This window comes from Sebastes umbrosus, chromosome 7, assembly GCF_015220745.1.
Source record: "Sebastes umbrosus isolate fSebUmb1 chromosome 7, fSebUmb1.pri, whole genome shotgun sequence".
Classification (NCBI taxonomy): Eukaryota; Metazoa; Chordata; class Actinopteri; order Perciformes; family Sebastidae; genus Sebastes; species Sebastes umbrosus.
Genome location: NC_051275.1, coordinates 29,357,850 through 29,376,788, shown reverse-complemented (window position 1 = coordinate 29,376,788; position 18,939 = coordinate 29,357,850). Strand labels below are relative to the sequence as shown.

Here is an 18,939-nt window from a genome sequence, read left to right as displayed (position 1 = left end):
CAAAACCAACCAATAGAATATGCAAAAAAAAGCAGAGATTTAATTTGACATACAAGCCAATTTTGTTTTGTGACATTATGTCTAATAATAATAATAATAATAATAATAATGTTTGTAATGGTTATATTTATTTTTCTTTTCAGAGAAAGCTATGCTCACATACCTTCAATTACTGATACTAATCTTCACATACACATATATATATACATTCACACGCCCAGTGGGTTTTCTGCCTCTTCCTGCACTGTATATTATTCTTTATTTTTTATGTTTGTGTATTATTAAATTGTGCAAAAAAATAATAAAACTATATATATATATATATATATATATATATATATATATATATATATAAACTAAAACAGTATGATGTTTTCTGCAGTTGGTTTATATTATGTGAATGTACTTTACTTTTTGTACTAACTGGAAATGATACAAGACGAGCAGCGGTGGAGAAAATATTAAAGATACTTAAGTAAAAGTAGCAATACTGCTATATGAAAAATACTCCATCACAAGTGAAATCCCTGCATTTAAACTTAAGTAAGATAGTAACAGGTATTATTATGACCAAAAGTAAATGCACTCATTATTCAGAAAAATGACTCCTGTGAGTATTAGATATTACACTGTATTAGTTATTATTATTACTGATACATTAAAGCATCATTTTACTTTGTTGTAGCTGGTCGGGTTTTTTTGGAGGTTATTTGAAGTTTATTTATAGTTTATATAACATAGGGTAGTATCATCTATAATAATGTATCATACAGTATGTACGATGTTTCTAAAGTAGCGCGAAGATTAAACATTATACTGTATATTATGGCCATTCCTACACAGTTCTCCAACCTTGTATTTTGTATGTATATATACAGTAGCTACATACTTCTGGGACATTAGAGCCAAACAAAAATAAATAAAAAATAAATAACTGAATAAGATAATAAATAACTAAATAACTAAACCTTTCTGAAAAACTGAAACTAAAACTTGCAAACACACACTGAAAACTAACGAAAACAAAAATGAAATTAAAAAGTCAAAACTGTAATACAAAGTACATTGTTTAACCCTGAATTGTATTGGAGTAAAAATATAAAGTACCATGATATGGCAAGTACCTCAAATTTGTAAGTACAGTACTTAAGTAACTTAGTTACCAGTGAAGACGAACAACAACAATCATTGATCAAATTTTGTTCTGATATTTTATACATCTTTTTTTCTGAGATTTTTTTATCACCAAAATCTGCATGTTGTTGCAAATGTATCTGTTTATTGATATGTAATGGTTGTTTTTCTTTATTTCTCATATGGACACTGAGGAAAGTAGTGCCACTGTACATTTGTACTGTATGTTTGTCCTCTCTCGGTCTCCTTTTTCTCCTTCTACACAGTATATGTTGAAGTGTTTGTATATGTGAGCAGCCCCCCAACACTTAATCTCCTGTGTGTGTGTGTGTGTGTGTGTGTGTTGCAGTCTCCATGTTTAGCTGCAGTACCTCAAACGCCTAAGGCCACAGCCATCTGTGCCCCCCCTCCTCCTCTTCCTCATTTCACATGCACACAAATACACACTCCTCGTCTCCTCTGTGCCCCCCCTCCTCCTCTTCCTCATTTCACATGCACACAAATACACACTCCTCGTCTCCTCTGCGGACCCCCTCCTCCTCCTCCACCACCACCACCACCGCCATATATCTAATTTATGACCGTGGTGAGTGCGTTACACACACTCATGTATGCATAATATATCATGTGTGTGAAAGAGCGGTGTGTGGGACAACGAGTGTGTGACGCTGCGTACCGGCCAGCATATAGTCTTGACCACAACTCCTTCCTCGATGCTTCTCTACATGTTACTCTGTGTGTGTGTGTGTGTGTCCAATAACTGTGTGATCCATCATGAATCAGTGTGTTTCTTCCTCCAGATCTGACAGCACTGATAAAGTGTGAGACGAGAAAGGGTGTGTGTGTGTGTGTGAAGGCCCAGCTGTTTCTAGGCTTGACATCCACATGCAGGCAGAATGCCAGATGTCTCATTAGGCAAATTTGATTGGCTCGGTCATTTAAAATGCAGCGATGATACAGTTCCATATGTGTGTGTGTGTGTGTGTGTGTGTGTGTGTGTGTGTGTGCGTGTGTGCGTGTGTGTGCATTAACATAAGAGGCCCCCCTGTATAACTATTTACATGTGTACACGCCCGATGTATGTGCATCTATTAACTGTTTTGTTAACATTTGAATTTACAGGCTGTTAATAGTAACGACAGCAACATAACTACGTCAAAATCGTTATGATAGGAAATCGTACTGGAAATTACAAGAAAGAATTACTCAAGTGAAATAGATGAAAGCTGTTGCTACTTCACTTCCTACAAACAATATTTGTACATTTGTACATCCTATTTGTGTTTTAACATGAACAGCTCCTTCAACTTCCTTAAATGTGGTATTTTGGAGGTTTTTTAAAAATAACTTTTAGTAGGGCTGTCAAAGTTAACACAATAATAACACATTAACGCAACTTGCAATTTTTAGGTTTTAAAGGGCATGGCCATTTTCAAAAGGGTCCTTTGACCTCTGACCTCAAGATACGTGAATGTAAATGGGTTTTATGGGTACCCACGAGTCTCTCCTTTACAGACATGCCATGCAGTTTGGGGCAAGTCATAGTCAAGTCAGCACACTGACACACTGACAGCTGTTGTTGCCTGTTGGGCTGCAGTTTGACATGTTATGATTTGAGCATATTTTTTTATGCTAAATGCAGTACCTGTGAGGGTTTCTGGACAATAATTGTCATTGTTTTGTGTTGTTAATTGGTTTACAATAATAAATATATACATACATTTGCATAAAGCAGCATATTTGCCCACTCACATGTTGATAAGAGTATTAAGTATTTGACAAATCTCCCTTTAAGATACATTTTGAGCAGATAAAAAATATGTGATTAATCGCAATGAACTAGTTTTTATCACTTCTCGAGAGCGTCAACTGTTGCTGCTTCAACTAACACCGTAACACCTTTAAAGGCTTCACTTGGCTACTTCACTTCTTTAAATTCAACTCAGTGCTAACTTGAGTAACTTTTAAATGCCTCAGCCTCAACTGCCCGTTCAACTCTCTTCAAAGTTCAGCTGCTGTTCAACTGTTGTCCATCAGTTTTCAACTCAAATCCTTTCAAAGCCATTCACCTATCAGAGCTTCATCTTTATCTCCTACGTGCAGTCCTGTTGGTGCTGTGGTGAATTAATCCAGATTTTACTCTTTTTTGTTGTTTTATATATATATATATATATATATATCCCACAGTACAAATACAGTAAACAGATACTTTATTCCATAAATTAAAAATCAAAACTGTATATTCTGCAACCTGTACAAGCTGCACATCTCACATGAGGTGTAATGCTGCTCTCTAGTGGTCCAACAGGAAGACAGATATTCATGATGCTTTGGTGCTTCTTGTGAGGCACTCAGTGAGCTTGTCTTTGTAACGTCCTGATAAACATACAAAGAAGGAAAAGCACATAAATAAAATGCAAAAGCTGAAGGGGAAGTTAAACTAGTGTGCCGAGGCTTCGGAGCGCGTGTCGAGTAATCCAGGAAGTTTCCTGCGATGCGCGTGTCGAGGCTTGTATCGCTTTAGACCAATGACGTCATTGATGACATCCAATGGCCATACCGCTGACTGGTTCATGAAGTGGTTCAGATCTTCACTGGTTCAACCAATGCCACTTTCCAGAAGTGACACAGAACACTAATATTACCCCTCCTGCAATTATTATATTATATTACACTACACTACAATACAATTATTGACCAAAGGATTGGTTTACACACATAAGATGCATTACTCACAAAACAATTACAGTTTATTATACATGTTATATACTCATAATATACTTACTTAATAGACATTTTATTATATATGATATATATATATATATAAATTGATTATATGGTAATTTTTTTTCATTGTTTATAGTCATTCCCAACAGCCTTTACTGGCTCTAAATACAGTATACCACAGATCTGTGGTCCCAGTAGACCACAACCAGCACTGCTCCCAGTAGACCACTAGCACAGTAGCACACCAAAAACCGACAAACTGACAATAACCTGATATTTTCAGGTGGATTTTCATTTAATTCTCACTGTGCAATATAATTTTCCATTTGTGCAATTTTGTTAATAGTCTGTTTATTGTCAATACTGTATATACTGCTCCTATTTTTATACTTGGTTCATATTTTGTTACACTTTGTTTAGCTCTTTTTTTTTTTACTGTGTTAGCTAATGCATCTTGTTTTTTGCACTATCCCCTTTGCTGCTGTACACTGCAAATGTCCCCACTGCTGGACTAATAAAGGAATATCTGATCTTATCTTATCACATGGTTAAGATCATATTTGTCTGTTTTACACTCTTTGACCACCAGTTGGTTTCGTGAGCACATGAAGCCTCGAGCAATGAACCCTTTTCCGAACCAATTTGCTGGAAAGCTTCAAAGCTTCATGAGGCTTCATCTCGCCATCACTAAGTTAAAAAGCATTATATTCAATAAGGAAGAGCTTAGTGATCATGTTACCAAAGAACAGAAACAAATAGAAAAGGCTTTATACAAAGGTACCGTGGTATCATTAAAAAAATGTGACTGATTAGTCAAAGCTTCATTTATTGATTGATTTTTTTGGCCACTTTGGGATCAGAAGAACTCCACATCAAGCAGGAAAAAGACCCACCTATCACATAATGTCTGCAGCTGCCTGTTTAGACCTACATATCCAGCAGAAACGGAGCAACGTTATCATTCATTTGGAGACGTGTTTCTGTCCATCTGATGAATGTCATTCTGGTATTCACTCTACTTTAGCTCTGTTTTTATCTCTACCAACTCCTGAGGGAAATATCCGTCTGTTAAGCTGCTAAATGCTGCACTACGTTCACCAGCTGGATGCTGATTGTGTCCGTCTGCTGTTTGGTGCTTTTTCTGAAGCATTTTCAGGGTTGATGAGAGTCAAAGCGAACCTGTTTGCTCATTTAACAACACTTGACACTATTTTGTGCCCAGTGCTGTTAAATGATCTTCTGCAATAATCATAATAATAAATGAGAAACAGAGCTGCTGCTGGAAATGGTATTGATGAGAGCAAGTGTATGCTGGTTTTATTAATGTACTCTTTTTGCACGTTTCATGTTAATATTTACAAATCAAAAACATTAGTTTCAGTTAATCAGCATATACAAAAAAGTCTAACTCATGCTGCACTTTACAAAATCTAACAGCCTCTGAAACATGAACTGTAACTTTTACTTGTTCCCAAATAAATATAATAATAACTTTTGTATAAATTCTCTCTTCTTTATAAAACAACTATTAAACAATGTAAAGTGGTCACGCACATCCAAAACCGTAGTAGGCAGGTGCTTGACCAATAACAGACAGCAATGAAAATGTAAATAAAGGGCCACACACTGTAGCTCCCTTAAGTGCAATTTATTAGCACATCCTCAAGTAGTGACGTTTCGAGCAGATGCTTTTCTTCAGACTTGAAACGTCACTACTTGAGGATGTGATAATAAATTGCACTTAAGAGAGCTACAGTGTGCGGAACTTTTATTTTTTTTAACTTTCCATTACAATACAATTATGACATTAAATGTGGACTCATTCAGGCCAGTGCTTCCCAACCTTATGCACCCATAAAATGGAGCATTGTCCACTTGTTATGGCCTCAACGTGGGTAGTGTGACAGTGGAGGAGTCCCAACCAAAATTTCATAATTAACTGACACCTGTGTGTTAATGACACTAATCAAAAGCTTTTCTTTGGTCTCTAAAGACCATTTCACAGTTGTTAACGTAGACATTAGAAATGTTTCCCAGTTTATTTCCTGTTGCATTGTATGTGAATGACATCATCTGACAGGAAGTAAACATGGACTCAAGCTGTTGCCTAGCAACGCAATTCCATTGAAATGGTCTATAGAAGATGAACCTGAGCAGGACGGGACATGCTTGTGGTTCATGTGGCACCTTTCGGGTTTGACACACTGACAAATGGTCAAAAAATGTGCAGTCAATAAGTCGCCATTTTTTGCATCAAGGACCACTCTTCTTCTTCTCTCCATTGTCTCTGTGGTCCTCTTCTTCTGCTGTACATAGAGTCTGAGTATGTTCCTGTTTGCTCCTTATTACATCTTGCTGATTAAAGTCTGATGTTGGAGTGGACGTCTGTGATCCGTCCTCATCTTCTCGCGCTCTGCTCGCCTCTTCCTCCAGCGGCTGCAGAGCCTCTGTGGTGCTTTCCGTCTGCTGCTGCTGCGACTCGTCATCATTAACAGAATCACTTTCTTTCCCACTTTCCTCTTTCCTCACAGTTTCTGTCTTGGAGCTCTGCGCTCCCTGGTCCCGTAACGCCGGCCTGCGAATGGTCCGTCGATTCTTGCTGCGGCGCGATTGGTTGCAGTGCAGGGTGCGCCTGCGATGCCACTGGTTCAGAGATTGTTGGGCTTCGACACTGAGCTGACGGGCGGCCAATCGCGGCCGGAAGCTGCTGATATAGTAAAGAGAGGCGTATAGAGTTGTAAGGTAGTAGCCACCTGTTGATATGGGGAATGCAGAAAGGGAAACTTTAACTTTATTACAATTGTCATATACATACAAGTATATACATGAAATTTGAACTCTGCCTTTGACCCATCCAAACATTGTAGGAGCAGTGGGCTGCACTTAAGCGCCGGGGGAGCAACTTGGGGTTCAGTGTCTCGCTCAAGGACACTACAACATGAAGACAGTGGGAGCCGGGGATCGAACTGCTGTACTGTTCACACTACACAACTTCCTTCTTGTAATCGGGAGTCTTGAAGTCATGGTTTTCACAATACAAGATCTTTCACCAGGTGGAATCATGGATGTATAAATAGAACTGGATACAGCGTTGGAGGCGGGGCCCTGTTCATTCCTATTAAAGTTGCTTAGTGGCGCATGAAGCAAAAAAAAGCTCATCTTTCGAGTATAAAATGACCCGGATCTTCCGGCGATCTCTTGAAAGGAATCCCCGATGAGGTCTCCAAACTACATTTTGTCATGAAAACACACGCGAGAAACGACACAGTAAATGACGTTAGTACCATGCCTGTAGTCATGCTTGTTGATGTTGTCATTGGCAATCGTGTGCACATAATAGCTTGTTTCCACACGTCTTTACTATTTATCTATTTTCCTCTAGGTGCAAAACAACCCAGGTTTCTCCTCAGATATTTAGCACGCTAGATATCTGGAATATGTCAGCGATGCACCGGGAGCCCCTCGGCTCGCGTCTTTGAACAGTTTACACAAAGCCCTTGAGCACTGATTTGCCTCTGATCTGAGGCTTTTGTCGGGGAGCTCCAAAAGCTGTCTTTGAGTTAAAAAGTCGTGTAGTGTGAACTAAGCGTTACTGAATCTGTTTGCTTAGCTAGAAAATGTAGGTATGACTTTGTTTTATTAATACATGCATTGCATATATAGAGAAATATGTGTTTTAGAATTAGTATGCAGTTTAGAATAAGTGGGAAACATCTGATTGTACTAACCAAACAACTTGGTCATTTAGCTAAACGTTATTGCCATATTTTTGACATTTGAGGTATGTTGTGCTATTTTTGTGAAATGTAATTTTAAATCTTTTGGTTTACATGATAATAAACAGCATTTTATCAGGTGTCAAGTCAGATAAATGGGTCATATATTAGCAAGCTAACGGTGGTCAGGTAGCTATTTCAGTCACAACAGCAACAGTTACACCTGGCAGTTACTGGGAGAAGATTATTTAGTTACAACTAATCTTCATGTAAGAAAGTTTGTGTGATGCAACCTGTTTAAATGTATGTTTTGATATTATTTGATGTGTAAATCTCCATCTGCGTTATAACTGCTACTGCAACCGAGTCTTGGAAACATGGCGTGTTTTGGTGGAAATGTGTTGTGTATGAGCATGACAGTGTGTTTGCTTGTGTCTGCCTGTCTTACCCTCTCCCTGTAGCTGTGTGGGGTCCAGCAGCTCCATCATGTAGTCTGTGTCCAGCTGTAAGGTGACCACATCACTACGGAGCAGCACCCAGGTCAGACAGGGCAGGAAATCATCTGCTCCAAACACCTTGCCTGCAGGAGAGGAGAGGACAATGTGAATTTAAAGAGTACTTAACAGACTAATAAGGTAACAGTAACAAAGAAAGTAATAATCATAAAAAACACCTGGCTACCTGAGCTAGCATTAACACTCATGCTTTGATAGACGCTCTTGCAGACTTTGAGCACGATCTGGACCTTCTTGTTTGGGGAGTAGGCCTCATGCATGGCAGTGAACCTCTGCTGGATCCGTTCCAGGGAGATAGAGTCGGGAATTCCAACTCCCGCCGACCCCCCTAACTCCTCCACGCCGTTCTTTTCCAGCACACACATGTTGCTCTGGAGACGCTCGAAGGTGCCGTCATTAGTCCGGGAAACACGAATGCAGGAGTAGAGGTGAGCGGAGACGGGCTTCAGAGCCACCTTGTGGACGGAGAGCTCCACCAGGGTGTCTACAGGAGGGGCGAGAGATATGTAAATTAAAGGAGAACAAACAATTGATCTACTTCAGTTGCAAAATAATAACAATTGTTCTGTCAAATATGTTAAACACTTTATTTTGTCATTAGTCCATTGTCAAACTTCACTGTTAGCTCACTCACCGATCTCCGAGTCATTCATGTCAGTGATGCTGTCCAACAACATCTGGATTTCTGGATAGTCCAACAGCGTCTCTCTCAGTGACGAGAGCGATGCCCTCACTTCCTGTAAGAACTCGGGCCCCGTGACCCCGCCGGCATCAGCCCCTTTCTTCCGCGTCATCTCCACAAATTCTTTCACAGCCTCCCCAAACGCCGCACCTTTCCGCTCGCTCACCTCCTTCACGCGATTGGTTAGTCTCTTCTTCTGAGATACCAGCCCGCCGAGAACCTGACCCACCGCTGAGAGACGGTTCATGACCTTGTCGGCCAACCGGTGCGCAGACGGCTGGTGTAGGGTACAGCTCGCCGTTTGAAACTCCTGCTCTTCCTCTATGCTGCTGATGGACAGCGAGTCGAGCTCCAGCGACGGGAGGTTGAGCAGAGAGGAAGGCCTGGGCGGAGGAAGCCAGACTCCATCTTCAATCCAGGACACCCTGTGAGGAGACAGGGGGGGCACTGGGCTGCCATGAGGCGGCAGCTCCAGCGACGCCCTATTTGAACTTCCAGGGGTGGAGGAAGTAGATGGAGAAAGGCTCCCCGTGCTCTCTCTGTGAGAGAGGCTGGAGGGAGTATCTCTGCTGGGCCTCCTGAAGACCACCCCTCCTGGAGAAGCTGGTGTTGGGGGGCGTTGTGGTGACTCAGTAGACATGGCTCTGATTAGACCTGGATAAGGAAAATATGGATGATGAACACCGTGTTGGCCTTCGTGTTTTAAGCATCAGTTCTGACAAATTACAAAAAGACAGCTTTAGCCATGCAGACAGTTTTAGGGGCCGTTCACATGTAGCGTCTAAAATTGTGTGGAAAACGCCAGCCGTGCTGCTTTCATCGTTTTATCCAAGGTGCTTCGGAGGTTGCGCTACTGTTGCACCTGCCGTTACTAGGCAACAAAAACCTGTGTGCTGCGATGATGATGATGATGATGAAGTTGCGGTAATTTGGCAGTAAAAGTTTGGCAGTAAAAGTCAGTGAGGCCACTGACTAAACAATTCCTCACAGTAGCGTTACTGCTCGATTTGTCAGCGTCAGTTTGGTCGACCTTTCAACCTGATGTTGTGACGTCCTCGGATGGAAAGGGTGAAACAGGTAAAATAGTCCGTGGGACAGATCATAAAGCTTTGGGTAACCCTGCTCTAAAATAATTTAATTTCTCCTCCATATATTTACCATAAACTGACAGAAGAAAAGTAAAGATATCTACCAGCTGTGATTGGTTGTTCCTAGTCACATGACGTGTTGCACACTGCAGCATTCCAAAAGTTGAACTATTTTTTATCTCGGGGCGCAGCCGTTGCGCTCTGAAAATAGGTGCTTGGGAACACTTGCACGTCGCTCCCGCATTTGAGCGGGCCTGCCACACGTTCTACATTGACAACAATGGATTTGAGGGCGAAAAAACGCGGCATGTGAACGGCCCTTTAATTTGCTAAGGTTTTGAGGTATCTATCTCTGAGATTTCTGCATTAACAAATTCCTTTCTACTAACTAAATAGTCCCTTACTAAGAAATAGTTCAACATTTTGGGAAATACACTCATTCACTACTGAGAGTTAGATATGAAAATCTCATGTCTGTATGCTAAATATGAAGTGACAGCCTCCTGAACAGGCGTGTGGAGTGCACGAGGAGATTAGCTTAGCTTAGCATAAACACTGGAAGCAGGGGGAAACAGCTAGCCCGGCTCTGTCCAAAGGTAATAAAGTCCACCTACCAACTACAAGCTTTACTAATTAACAGGTTATATCTTGTTCGTATAATTCATACTCAAATAGAAATGTAAAAAAACAACAAGTTGTGGTTTTGTGGAGCACCCAGCCAAGAAGCAGATGACCAATCCTCACCAGAACTGTGCATACTGGCAGCAGAGGGCTCCTGGTCCAACGAGATGGCTCGTTTACTGTGTAACCCTGCCCCGGCCCATGCCCTGGTGGTGCTGAGGCGTCGCTCTTGTCTGTAATTCGATGGCTGCGTGGTTCTGTGGGTCAGCCACTCATCTCCATGTTCACGTAGGTAGAGGGGATTGATGATACACAGGGCCCCGTTGGTGGAAGTCAGCTAAGGGAACAGACACAGTGAAGAAATAGGATGTTGTGACACACTGCTCACCACAATGCAAGCATAAAGCTTTGTCACAATGCAAGCCTCTACTTTGAAGCAGGGTTAATTTTCTGGCCACTTGGGTGCAGCGGAACAAGCTGTAAGCTCAACAATAATATATTATCACCTTATAGCAGTCTTTCCCAAAGACTGGGTTGCAGGAGATTTTATTAGGGTCGCCAAATAAATTTGCAGAATTTCTTCCATATTTGGTCTCATTCATAAAGTATTTGTATATGTTTTCAATAATACATGCATAAAACGAAGTTGCTATGTCTGTTTCTGTTTCTGTTACTGTGTCTGACACGACTGGATTGATTTGATCTTGAAAATCAGTCATGATGATGACTGGTTGTAACTAACAGTCACCTAAACAGCTAATTTCCCAGAATTCATAACCTTAGCATAACATTAGCATTCATTTGGAGTCGTGTTTCTGGCCACCTGGTGAGTGCAAGTCAAACACTGACTCTATTTTTAGCTCTGGTTTAGGTCTCCACCAACTTGGAGAAAAATATCTGTCTCTTTTGCTGCTAAATGCTGCACTCTGTTCACTAGAGATAAAGCTAGTCGTTACCTAGTTGGTGACTGCAGAGTTGTTGAATCCATTGTTAATATAAAAACATTGATTAGTGCAGCTTTAAAGTATTGAGACACTCACAAACACATGGAAATAAAGAAGTTGTTCCCATCACCTGTACTTCTACACACACACATACAGTACATACCTGTATGGAGCACATCACGTTGGTTGGCTCCGTCTGCGTCATTTCATCAGTCTGTTGCTCCGGCGGTGTGCAGAGCCAAGTATCTGCATCAGAGAGGTATTATACAGTTAATAAGACAGTTCTTCTAAATATCTTTTTCTGACGTAGCTTCTGGGAGAAGATCTGAGACGGACTGGAAGGACTCACTGGGTTCAAGTTGAGAGAGATGATCTCTGTTCTTCTCGGTTACACTGTAGATCCAGCGAGGAATAGAAAGACAGACGGCCAACACATCCCTGACACACAGGAAGCGATGACAGGGATAAAATACATTTGTTAACGAAGATCTACTATGCTTATTTTCAGGTGCATACTTGTATTTTGGGTTTCCACTAGAACATGTTTAAATGCTTTAATGTTAAAAAAATGCTTTACTTTACTCATACCAGCTATGCTGCAGCACCTCTTTTCACCCTTTAGATTTAATCTTAGTCTTGAGATGAAAACGCTTATTAGTTTTAGTCACATTTTAGTCATTTTTATCCTTCATAGTTAGTCTAGTTTTACTCAACGACAACTTAAAACGTCTTTGTCCAGTTTTAGTCACCAAGAAGTCATTACTTTGTAGTCAAAAAACATAGGTTGAATGATTAAGAATGCAGTTTAGCAGACAGTTACTCCGAGTCCTCCTGACTGCGCTCATTAATGATCCACGGTTCAGCAATCAACCACTCTGCTCTAACTAGCTTTGTTTGAGGGCGTGTCAAACTAGCTGCTAAGCAGGTATTATGCAAATGTGTTACTTGGTGACATCACCACGTTATGGAAAAAAGGCGGGACTTCAAGCAAGGCGCTTCAGGCAGTTCAGGAGCAGTGATTCTGCGAGGAAGAGTAACTGCCTTTAGCGTGGAATTTGGCTTTGTAACTTTGCAGACCTTTTACACATTTTGCACAAAAAACTATATAACGCACTAAAGGAAAGTGAAAGAGCACAAGAGCATGACAGGTCCTCTTTAAACAGACTGAGCCAAGAGGGTGACAGTTTTGTCAATGTCCAAATTTTGGAGTTAGACAGCATGAGAGAACACATATAGACAATCACCGCAATGTCGGTGCCATATTTATGTAATTGCTAATAAAATGTTAAAGAAGCGACAAATAAAAAGGCATCAACAGGTTCTTACCTGGTCAGAGAGTAGAAGAGCACGAGCTGAGCCAAGTCAGAGAAAGACAGACGAGACTCTGTGAGCTGGAAGACTGACAAGACAAACAGAGAAAGAGTAGGCAGTTAGCGTCATGTTCTGTCTAAAAAAAAAAAATACATTCCTGGAAACACACCGAAGGTTGAACCAGGAAGAATGAGAGGGGACTTTTGAAGATAAGACAGCGTGACCGCTTCATCAGATTTATCTTCACACTAGCCATTAGGGCGTTGTGGCTTCCCGTGCTTGTTTCAGCCTATAATTTTAAGTACACTGCATGAATCAGCAGAGTAGTAAAAACAGCACCAGTATGTCTAATTAGTAAAAGCAGTTCACAGTTTATGGAACCAGTATTTGCAGTCTGACAGCCTGTTTGACCAGGTGTAACTGATTAACTTTTCTCACCTGTTACAACTTTCTCAGCTTTCTACTGTTAGCACACTAACAAAGCAGAACTACAGAACATATGACGTCATTGGGTTATCAGTTTATCAGTCTAACGTGTCACGATTCATAAAATACCACTAAAAGTCACACATAGGGAACTTAGTTACTGGATCACATACAAAAAGAGAGAGAGAGAGGAAGAGGAAGAGAGAGAGAGAGAGAAAGAAGTATATGTTTGCGGTTGGTCCATACCTGTGCCTGTGCTTTTGATATTGTAATCAACAACTGCTCCATTCTCTCCTCCAGTAGAAACACACAGCAGGCTGGGCTGAGACGTCGCAGAGTCCCGCACAACCAGGAAACTCTGGAGGGAGACACACAGTGACTCATTTCAGTGTCTGAAGTCTTACCTCGTTGAGCAGGTTTTATTTTAAATGTTCACACCGACAAGCTACAGTACACCACGTGGCTCCATGGCAACCAGGCAGCAGGGAGAGAGAAACGCTGAGTGATGACAGTGTAGTAAAGAATCAACGCTGCGTCAGTGTTTCTGTGAATGGATTGATTTGATCTTGAAAATCAGTCTGTTTGATAACCGGTTGTTGTAACCAAACTAACAGTCACGTAAACAGCACATTTCCCAGAGTTCCTAAGTGCTGATAAGTGCCCAGAAAGCCGATATGACTCTATGGAGGCTGGTTAATACTACGGGACAATATGGCCATCCCGGGGCTAAGGAGTTGAAACCTCTATTTTATTTGAACGTTCCAAAGTTATAGTCTCATAAAGAATAACTATAGTGTAGAACTTTATTTGAAGTATAATTAAAACAAGAGACAAAGATCCCGATGTGCACAGTTATGCTCAGGAACATTACCATTACTCCTAGAAACCGGCAGGTTTAATGCCACTCCACAGGAGGACAGGCTTTGTTATGTGAGCTAGGTGAAACTGAGAAGGAGTTTCACTTTTTGTTTTACTCTCCTGTCTATAAGGACACAAAGGATGTACTTTTTTTTTTGTAAAATTACCTCCATTTATATTGATTTCTTTTGGATGGATGATTATGAAACACTTGATTTGTGCTTCAGGAAGGGAACCTTTTTTTGTAGTGGATTTTATTTGCCAAACTTGGGAGGAAAGGCAGAATATTTTGATTAACACCTGAGCAGTAAAATAACCTGTAACTTTGTAATGGAATGAAATGTTATGACATGTTTGACCACTGCAACTGTATTTTTGGTGTCTTGTAAACCCATGAGGGTTGGGCACATTGTGTGCATGACACGAAAATAAAGAATCAATCAATCAATACTAGCGGAGAGTGGACTCACATCGGCTCAGGACTCGTCACCTTTTTCACATTTTGTTGTGTTTTTCTTTCTTGTCCAAACGTATTTAAATTAAAAACTGAAATATGAATTTACATACGTACATTTACATACATTCAAAGCCTTTGTCAATGCCAGTAATGACAGCTTTGAGTCCTCGCCTTGAACTTTGGCCCTCTTGCTCATATATCCGCTGTGCAGAGGACATTGGGTCAGAATAGCCAGAAAAGCATGCTGGCTTGCACACTGCAAAATGTGACCAGATGCAGTCGGACATCCTGGTACTTTACATACTGCATTCGACATACTACAGTATGTATTGGGACATACTAAAATCTTTTTCTTTCATACTAAAAGGTATGGTAGTGTGGGGATTGGAATGCACAGTATACCTGCTAAACATCAGTGTGTTAGCATTGTCATTATGAGCATATTGTCATACTTACATTAGCATCTAGCACAAAATAAAACATTATAATTTGGTCTTCTTGCTTTTAGAATCTGTCACGTCCTATTGCTAAACTCACAGCAGACACTTTTTAAAAATGTTAAAATACATTTGCTCACTCATTAAGAGCTACTATTTGTAGATTGAGGAAGTATTTTGAATTAAAGGCCTGACAAAAACTTTTTTTTCCCCCAAATCATCTTCTTGCAGTGAATAATGGGCTGCACCATGAACCGTTTTCTACCAGTAAGGACAGTTTTGGTTATTTCACACAAAAGATTTCTATAATTTTTGTGTTGTCTGTGATCCTTCCACTGGGTCGAAGTAGGCAGAGCTCAGTTATTTTCCTGCACTAATCAGTTTAGCAACATTTAAATCAAAGTCAGATGACAGTCAGTAAGTTGTTTGCTTGTGCTGCAACGCCACTGCCAATTATATCTGACTTATCCACACACACACACACACACACAAAGTCCTGATGAAGCAGAGCAGCTGAGTTTTGGAACTATTAGTAAGGCTATAAAGGTTAAGTGGTCTGAATTGCTTCACTAATGTATTTATCCAAAATATATAATTTTAACATTGCTTTTTTAACACCAAATTTTGCTTTAACTGCATATACGTTCTGTTTTTTAGAGACACTGGCTCTGATCACGTTGCCTTCTGTGGAAACGGAGACTAAAGCAGAACACACAGCTGGTTGAGAAATAATTAACTTGGGTAACGCAGCACATGCAGTTCCCAAAAACAGCAAACCAACGGCTCAGTCATGTAGTTACATCACCACAACTGAATTCGGAGGTGGTCTCAAATACATCTATACACGCACGCACGCACGCACGCACGCACGCACGCACGCACGCACGCACGCACAGGAAGTGGCTGTCATTCTCAGTGCGCACAGAAATAGAGTTCACTGCAAGTCACCACACCTTGAGCTCATTTACACAGACTGCCAGTAGAGGCGTTATATTAGCAATTACTCCGTTGATTCATAACGGCAACATTTAGTCATTCATGCATCTGATTCATAGGAAAACCTTCTGGAAATTGTTCTAGCAGAAATAAACATATTGACTTTTTTGTTCGGCATTTCCAATCAACAATATCTGTCGTCCTACAACCAGTATTAGAAACATGCTTTTCACACTGTTATTTATGAAAATCTTAAGCTTTCCTGTGAGAGTTTCCACAATGAAAAACAAACCCTCCTCTCCTTCCCCATGACCACATACTCACGAGTCAATGACTTCCAGTTACAGTCTTACATTTCTGGGTAATTATTTGCATGTCACCCTTTCAAATATACCCTTCAATATAATTTTCTGTCCTACTCACGTTCTCTGTTTGCTGCAGATGGATCCATTTCGTAATGTCATTTCCCTGGTATGCACACCCTTTTATTCAACACTACTTCTGCATTCAGCCCCAAAAAGAAGCATCCGCTGTGTTATCAGATGTCAAATAGAAAAAGGAACTACTTTCGTGTCGCTGAGTTGTTGCATGTCAGCGTTCGGACCGGCTAAGAATACTGCTGTTGTTACGGAACATGAAGAACAAGTGAAGCAAGCGGACATCCCAACAGCGCGTTTGCTTTTCTTGTTTGAGAGCTTGAAGCTACGTAGTTTCATAAAACACCTGGACTGGATGACCTGGTAGGATGATGTGAACTGGGTTACGTACAAATGATGTGACACAGTGAGAGGAGATGTAGAGAGATGGGAAAGTAGAAAGACTGATGATCAGAAATGGAGCTAAATGGACACAAAAAAGTAAAATTCCTCTAAAATAAATGCTCAAAAACATGAATATTATAAGTAAATGTCCTACAAATGTATTCTTTCACCCCTTGTTTGGCGAAAGATGTGTCTAGGGCTGCAAATAAAGATTATTTTCATTATCGATTCATCTGCTGATTATTTTCTAGATTAATCGTCCAGTCAAAATGTCCAAAAATAGTGAAAAAAGTCCATCCCAGTTTCTTAAAGTCCAAGGTGATGTCTTTAAATGAGGGCTGTCAAAATAAGCACAATATTAACGTGCAAATTCGTTTCAACGCCACTAAGTTATTTAACGCATTAACACAACTTAGCGGGCCCAGATTTAAATGTAGTGAAGATACTGGCATCATATGAAACTAAAAAACCTAAAGGATCCATTGGTACCAACCATGTCATACTAGCTTGTCGGGAAGGAGGTTAAATAACGCTCTAAACTTAGGCAAAATTTTGGTGAGGAAAAACTAGCATAGCGATTTTCAAAGGGGTCCCTTGACCTCTGACCTCAAGATATGTGAATGAAAATGGGTTCTATGGGTACCCACGACATGACCGCTTTATGATAATCCCATACAGTTTTGGACAAGGCATAATCAATTCATTTGAGATTTAATTGTGATTAACTATGGACAATCATGCGATTAAATATCTTCATAGATTGACAGCCCTACTTTAAATGTCTTGTTTTTTTTCATGGTCGAAAACCCAAATATGTTCAGTTTAATATGATATAAAACAGAAAAAAGCTCACCCCAGCAGGTGTTTCACAGAGAGCATCGTGGGCCTCCTCTCTATCCCAGGGGGCCGCGGGGCACCAGGCCTGCTGACAGCCCTTCAGCTGCTCCAACAGCGTCAGCCTCCTCCTGCTCCTCCTCCACGGGATGGCTGTCGTCCCATTAACTGGACTGTGGACCGCCCTGGACGCAAACATACGTTTATGAGCATGCACATAGACAACACATCTGGCAGGATTTTATGTACGATTTAGTTTTTTGAACATTCACGTTAAATAATCAGACACACTCTTTTAGAAAGAGACTTAAACACAAGCTTATGGTGGTACGAAAACAGTTGATACTTACATGTGTTGGGCTGGCTCAGTTAGTTTGAATATCTTCTCTCTTCTACGCTGTTAGCACATATCTCCTCATGTTGCAATCTCCTCTTGAACCCTTCCTTTCTGCAAGATATTGCTTAAGAGCTCAAAATACCAACAGGGCCTCAATAAGAAGCTCACACACATTCTCTCAGAAAAACATCCTGGAGAAGTTTCCTGCTGTAATGTGCAGAATACTTAAAATGCAGGTAACTGTTGTACGGCTGCCGCGTTCTTCTGTCTCCTGCACATGCTGGCATTTAATGCACTTTCAATTTTCATGTGAAACTGTTTGAGCTGATGTTTCATCACGGCACCTCCGTCAGCCCCCCAACCCCTCCCCTCCAGTATGCATGTGGTTAACCCAGCTCTGAGCGCGGGGTGAACAGCAAAATGACTGCATGTACTCTAAAGTGACTATTTATTCTCTCTGCGGCGCCGTTTCGGTCTTCTGCTCAGAATGATGAATGGTTGAGAACAGACAAAGGCTTTGCCACAACTCTGAGATTATCTGTGTTCTTTAAGTGCTACAGATTTTTATCTTGCAGCTGTGGAAGAAATTTAAACACATATGCATACGCTAAGCTTTGAATCCATCATTTATAGATGTTAATGCACAGAAAATATAGTTGAGGGAGAGACAGAACAGATGCTGCACAGAAGGGTTTCGTGTCTATTTATCTCATCATATAGTGCGTTTGCGGGCTGTCCAACAGTCCCGTCTCTCACGGAAACCGCATATGAAGTGTTTGTTGATTGGTCAACATTTCCGTGGCAACAAGATTCACAGTCTTCCTTTTACATGCAACGCTATCACGCTTTCTGTTTAAACCATTTCCTACCAACACCATGATCTGCAGGCAGCTGGCACTAATGAAGCTAAAATTGATTATTAATAATAATAATAATAATAATTAATTTGGTAAAATTAATACAAAATAGTAGTACCTAAAAGATCTCTCTTTTTAAAGTTATCTTAATTTTGGAAGACAATTCTTAACAAGTGTAGGAGCTGAAGACCAGCACATTTGTATCACTGTAGTTTTGAGCCATGCCAGCGCCAAATGTTGGCATAGTTATTATAATCTATTATTACAGGGCTTTATTGAATACTCAATTCTGATTGGT

The 18,939-nt window shown here is 40.6% G+C and overlaps 1 protein-coding gene across 2 annotated transcripts; it reads right to left on the bottom strand.

The window, feature by feature from the left end:
- Positions 1–4,710: 4,710 nt before the first annotated feature.
- On the bottom strand, positions 4,711–18,935 carry rinl (Ras and Rab interactor-like). Of its 2 annotated transcripts, XM_037776108.1 has the most exons (11): positions 17,798–18,935; positions 17,467–17,632; positions 13,411–13,522; positions 12,754–12,826; positions 11,777–11,865; positions 11,591–11,673; positions 10,607–10,820; positions 8,727–9,428; positions 8,259–8,576; positions 8,026–8,157; positions 4,711–6,614 (listed from the first exon to the last, which is right to left on the bottom strand). In XM_037776108.1, coding segments are annotated over exons 1-11 (2,391 nt in total). In that variant the 5' UTR covers positions 17,800–18,935; the 3' UTR covers positions 4,711–6,114. The 2 variants fall into 2 exon arrangements, with proteins under 2 accessions (XP_037632036.1, XP_037632035.1); XM_037776107.1 differs by lacking the exon at positions 17,798–18,935 and having other exon boundaries at positions 17,467–17,646.
- Positions 18,936–18,939: the final 4 nt, after the last annotated feature.